At 39.2% G+C, this 6,316-nt stretch overlaps 1 protein-coding gene across 1 annotated transcript; it reads right to left on the reverse strand.

Annotated features, from left to right (window-relative positions):
- Positions 1-1,009: 1,009 nt before the first annotated feature.
- Positions 1,010-1,586, reverse strand: LOC105048762 (non-specific lipid-transfer protein 2). Its single transcript, XM_010928205.4, has one exon. It carries the CDS (start codon positions 1,527-1,529, stop codon positions 1,251-1,253), a length of 279 nt encoding a protein of 92 aa, XP_010926507.1. The 5' UTR covers positions 1,530-1,586; the 3' UTR covers positions 1,010-1,250.
- Positions 1,587-6,316: the final 4,730 nt, after the last annotated feature.

Raw genomic sequence — 6,316 nt, forward strand, 5'->3', positions numbered from 1 at the left:
TTTTTAATTGGATCTAGTTCGATCCAATCCATTAAATTTTAGATTGTTATAGACTGGGCCGAATCAAGACGAGTTGACCCATTTTGACAGTACTAACAATCGGATGCAAAAAATTAGACCCTGCCGTTCCAGTGGATTGGCCGCAGCAAGAACTAAAAGCGCACAGCTGAGGAAGTGGTCAATTTCTTCTGGTCAAATTTTCTATTAGGATATTGCCGAAGGAAGCAACAATTTTTGACTCTAGTATGACCAAATGAGCTGGATGCTAGGAATAGGACTCCGAGATTTAGAAAGCTAGAAAGACTGTCGATTAGAATTTCGCCACGCCATCCCCAGATAACCCTTTAGTCTTTTATGATTTCAATAAAATGGGTGTCTTACCTTCCTTCACATGGAAAAGAATAAAAAATCTATACGTCTTAGGATAAATTTTGAATATTTTTAAAAAAGAAGAAAAATCAGAAGCATGGGATTCTGCGATATGTCTCCGAAATCGTATATTGTACCTGAAAGCGAGATTATCGCACCACCGACACCTTTTTTTCCCCAAGATTCGTAGATAGATGGTCTTCCTAGCGACAGTAACTAAATGAACAAATAACTGAATTAGTCCGCGGTTGGTAGATGACTGACCTCTCCAATCATCGGTTGCTAGAGAAAATAATGAGCAGAACCCTCCAGAAACTTACTCTAATTGGAGCTTCCTGCCCTGCTCTAATAGGAGCTTCCTGCCCTGCTTTTTGTGTCAATTGGGTGCTTCACACAAGAGATTGAAGGAATGGAGGCGGTAGGAGAATGAAGCAGGGAAGCTGGGTTGCAGATGGAGAAAAATAAATCAGGGCATGCGAATTTGCCGCCTTCTCCACTCCCCAGCTTCCTGATCTACAGTTGAGCTGATGCCACAATGTATCTTGAAAGCCAAAAAAAAAAAAAAAGCTTCTATATGTGAACCCGTAAGGTAGATTAACTCCATATTTCCGAAAGGAAGAACTTAAAAAAAGAAATCCAGTTCTCAAGAGCAACCTCAGTTGTCCAATTATTTAAGATAGTACTTTATTAGAGACAAGGCGCAAGCCCTCCTCACCAACACCACATGGAACAGAGAGGAGGCGAGGCCTCCGACACTTAAAAACCAACACTGATAACCAACAAACACTCCGTCACCTTATAGTTTGGAAACATATATATAGATAAGGTTCTCTCAATTCTCTCATCTAACTCGCCTGAGAGAGCGAGAAAGGTTGACCAGATCAACAGCTAGGAGTCGATACACCGCAGGCAGCAAGCACTTTCCGGCTGTTGGGAGAGTTGATGTAGCCTTTCAAACTTGGATTCTTCGCATACTGGCAGAAGCACGGCTGCTGCGCCTTGAGCTTAGCACAGCAAGCGGAGGTCGGCGGAGAGGAGCCCAAGATCGCGCCAGCGCACGGGCTCAGCTCGGAAGGGTTGCACGTCACCGCCATGGCGGTCGGAGCCTGGCTGAGGAGGCCAAACAGCACAACGCACAAGAAGAGGAAGGATGCCTTCATCTTTCTTAACGCTAGAAAGATCGAGATGGCTAATGGAGGATGGGAAAGAGGAGGAGGAGACCACTATTTATACAGGGTCATTTGGAATTTGTGGGGTCCAGGCCGAGGAAAAGTCTTAGCTGTGAATTATGGGGTTAATGTTTTGCTGCCCTTGCGTGGATATCCACAGAGGTTCTGTCAAAGTTTGATACAGGGATTTCAAACTCGGGATGGACTTTGGGTTCGGGCCGTGCATGCGTGTCTTGGATAGCCACTGCATCATTCATAGAGAGTTCGGATTGTATCTTTGTTTGACTTTCACAACATCAACTATTGAATCATAATTTACACATTTCAAAGCTCTCGTGCTTCTGGATCAAATATTGTACTTTAAAATTATGCAAGGCACGAGCCGTGTTACCATTCAGAGCTTCCAAAATACGTATCACAAACGAGCCTAACCCGATGGGCATCTGTCAAGAGAAGCCCCGGTCTGGTTTATTTCTGGAACAGTTGTCTTCGTCATTTGAGCGGATCTCGCGACATAGGTTTCCTACTGGGACGGTGCAATGACCATTTGGAGACAGCGGGGAGCACTCGATGCATGGTGGGGTTACGGGCCCGAATTTGATTGACGTTAAGAAGTCCTACACGGCAGGGGCACAGGTGAACGTTCCGTTACGTTTTCATTATTATAGTAGAGACAGAAGTTCGGCAACTCCGGGTCCCGCTGGTTAACCGTGAGTTACGGACCAAATAATTGAATTCTTGAGCAAACTGGTTGTGTGGCCGGTGGCCGGTGAATGACTTGGCTCCTCGCTAATTTGAAAATTACATAATTCAAGAAGATGATTATGGTCAAATAATAAGTATATAAAATGATGAGCCCAACAAGCCCTAAAACTTACTCTAATAGGTGGGGTTTTTAGGTGATTTTTGTCCATCTGAGTTGAGCCTTGATAACGTGCCTGGTAGCCCTAATTTGTGTGCCATCCGGTGCCTGAAGCACGATCATGCGATACCGACCACTATTCAAGGCAAATGTGGGATGGCTAAGTTTGTGAATGCCGGGCAATTTGCTTAATGTGTGCGTCAATATCGGCATAGATATGACCCAAGTTATGTGGGTTACTACCTCAATTACACGAATAGTCGGTCACCTCATACCGACAACGATGCCGTCGGTGACAATTTGCTCAACGTGTCTATTAATATCAGGCAGCAAGAACCCAATCCACCGCAAAAGCGGTGGCCGATGGGGAGACATGTACATGATGGGTATGGTGGGGTTGCCAATGCTGTTTGGCAAGGACACCCAATCCACCCCACGGCTTGAGCATTTATTATCATGCATGCACCAAACTATTCTCACGTCCTAGTCAGTTTCTAAGATGGTATATGGTTGCGGAACATGGAGGAAGATATTGCCAAATTCTTATCAAACATCAAATAATTGGAGTTTGTACATGGCAAGGGATATCCCGTCACATGATATCAATCCATTCTGCCAAAATGGTAGAATAGACTTGCACCATGGAATAAGCTTGTTCTTATTCCCTTCAGTTACCATTTTACCCTTATCCAACCTATGAGCACCCGAAAGAATGAAAAAGCATTTTAATCTTTATGATAACATCTAGATTATCATAAAGTTCAATACGTATTAAATGCAGCTTATTCCCTCGACGGTCTATTTCTTGCACTTATTCTTCAACCAAATACCAAAACGCATCTCTTTTGTGGAATAGGCTTATTCTTTCAACAATGCAAGGGATATCCCTCTCTACTTATTCTCTATGATGATGTTTGGATATCCAAATTTTATTTCTAGAATAGAAATATGAATTATCAGAGAATAGCTATTTATCCTTGTTATTTCAGATTTATGTTTGATTGGAAATCTGGTATTCTACCTTTATTCCAGTGTAATTAATACAGTGTTATTCCAAGTGGTGTTTAGTTGACATGGAAATAAGCCTCTATTTCAGGAGGAATAGAAGATAAATTTTTCAAAAAACCCAAGAATGTCCTTTGTCAAGTTTAGCGTATAAAGAGTTGGTTTTTTAGCTAAGTATTGTGAGAACTATATAGTTGTTGGATCATCTCCATTACCAATTCTTGATGCATCAAGTCTAGAAAAAAAGATATAGAAGACAGATAAAATTTCTGGCATTTGTTAAACAAAATTAAACGTGTAAAATAGGTGAGATAACTTGCAAAAAATAAGAGCATGTACATAAATTAAGAGTAAAGAATGAAAATTACAAACAAATATAAATATGAACTTTTAAGAGACTGTAAGCTCAGAAGTATTTTATAGCATCACATTGGATAGTGGAGACATACAATGGGCATGCCTTCAAGTAATACATTTGGCCGGCTATATGTTGCCTTTTCATCATTGCAAGCACCTCTATAATAGGCAGCATCGATGTTACGTAATATTAGTTTTGACATGTATACATTAGGCAATATTAGTATAAGGCAACTGGTGCTTTGGAAAAACCCTATAATCGAAGGCAGCAACTATAGGATGAGACGACATTAAACATATTAAGGCTGAAAGCAATCTAAATACAACATAAAGCAATCCAAACATAGCACAAGAGCTGCCAATAAATTAAATATAGCATAAAACGGACTGCCAATAAATTAAATCCAAATACATCATCAGGCTGCCACGAACAACCGCAAACGAGGAAAGGACAAAGGCAGCAAGAGACGCACAATGCATATTGCAGGAGCCAGTAAGAGGGACGACAACCATGCACAGTAGGGAGAAGGAGACCTACTTGCAGAGAGACTGAGAGGGTGTGAGATGAGTGTAGTAGCGATCGACGACCACAGAATCCAAATTGAATGAAGGAGGACACTGGAGCAGTGGAGGGGATGGAGAGGAGGAGGTTTGCAGTAGATTTTAAGCCACTGAGAAGATGAGAGGGTGTGAGCAGTGACTACAACGTGAAGATGAAGAGGTAAAAAGATGAGGGTAGATAGAGTTTCGCCCCCCATCTTTATCTTTTTGTTTAAATGATGCTGAATACCCTGAGGGGCTGGGAATAATATGACCTAAAATTATCAATTTCATAGTCTACCATGGAATTGATATTCTAGAATTAGGGAGGGTTTATCAGAATTGCTAAACCAAAATGGCCCACCACTATTTTTTCACTTGTTTGGAGGAATAAGGTGGAATAAGCCTTTATTTCATCCAGAATTATCCAACCAAACACTGTCTACAAATGCTATGACAACATATGCAATAAAAATATTAAGTTATCAATTTCTATTTTTTTTTCTCATAAAATTTCTGGCCAATTTGGGCCACACTCTAGGCCATCTAAATGTGTAGTTATTTGAGGATAATGTGGCCATAATTCTTCTTAGGATGCTTTTTTATAATATTAATATCACATTCTCAAAAATAGTAGAGAATTCTATACTTCTATACATGTAACACTTAAAAAAAAAAAAATGAGACGACTAGAGTTGGGGGGTGGTGGTGGGTCAAAAACTAGGTTCTCAAATAGACCGAGCTTAACACTTATAGAATTAGGCTACCATACACCGAAAGGTCGAAAAAAAATCATTTGGAATCAAATCCCCATCCTTAACCTTGGATGACTAAGGGTAATATTATGTAAACTAAAGTTTGTTGGGATGCCCATATTGTAGTGATAGGGGTTTTGGGTGGGATTGGAAGGATGATGGTACTCCCTACCAAATACCAATTAATGCTTCTCATCAACAATTAATGAAGAAGTTTTATAAGGACTAGTAACCACTAATAGTATAAAGTCCTACGTAAGTTTTACAATAATTCAGGACCGTCCTCACAGTCAAAAAATATTATTTGAATTTCTTAACGGTTCATAAATATCTAAGAGCTACTTGGTGTATATTCGATATGGGCTAAAATACATATATGTATGAATCCTAATATATTTACTTTGTTTAAGTTTTGATATCCTCACGAGACTAAAGACCTAAATCTATCCAGATCCAATAATAAATAATATGACTAGGTTACGATCAACTCAAACGAGCCTATATTATGGTATCTTATAGTCCATGTAGGCCATGTGTTGGATTCATTCTGAAAATATTTGTAATAATCTAGTATTTTATTAAAAAATATTGATCATAAGATATTATTTAAATTTTTTGATTCTATATAAATATTCAAGATCTACTAAGTGCCTGGCCGATGGCTTCCTTGTGTTCTTTTTTATTCTTACTCGGGGAAGAGAGGAGAATATCCACCCAAAGTAAATTCAACATTGAAAGAATGAAATCGGGACCGCCTCCAAATGGAGGAATATCCAGTCTTGGGGGAAAAGGAATGGTAGCCCAACACCTGAAATGCAGATATATTTTTTTATTGCATGATAATTTAGTACCAGTTAATTTTCAAAGTATGAATACGAAAAATACATTGTGACTGACTACTAAGGTTGGGAACATTCGGAATTACTACAGAAAACTCCCGTAAACTAAGAATGTTACTGCATATAGGCGAAGCAAGAGGCATGCTTCATCCGTCTAAAACTTTCAGTGTTCTCGACAAAATGGTGTTGTATTTGGCATATTTGTGAATTTCTACAGCTAAATCCCACCTTTTGATTGAAAAGTCAATCCACAACCTAACCAGCAAATCTTCATTAATTTTGGTGAACCAACAACAACAGATGAGGCCCTAAATTCAATATATAAACTATCCTATACTAATATCATAAAAGATTTTTTACAGGTATATCTTCATAAAAATTTAAAATTATATGAATATCTTTTCAAAATTAATATTTATA

The sequence above is a fragment of the Elaeis guineensis genome, chromosome 7 (assembly GCF_000442705.2).
Source record: "Elaeis guineensis isolate ETL-2024a chromosome 7, EG11, whole genome shotgun sequence".
NCBI classification, from domain to species: Eukaryota; Viridiplantae; Streptophyta; class Magnoliopsida; order Arecales; family Arecaceae; genus Elaeis; species Elaeis guineensis.

Bases quoted from the DNA above. Each gene is read 5' to 3' on its own strand.
- LOC105048762 (XM_010928205.4), bottom strand. From the start codon at position 1,529: ATGAAGGCATCCTTCCTCTTCTTGTGCGTTGTGCTGTTTGGCCTCCTC.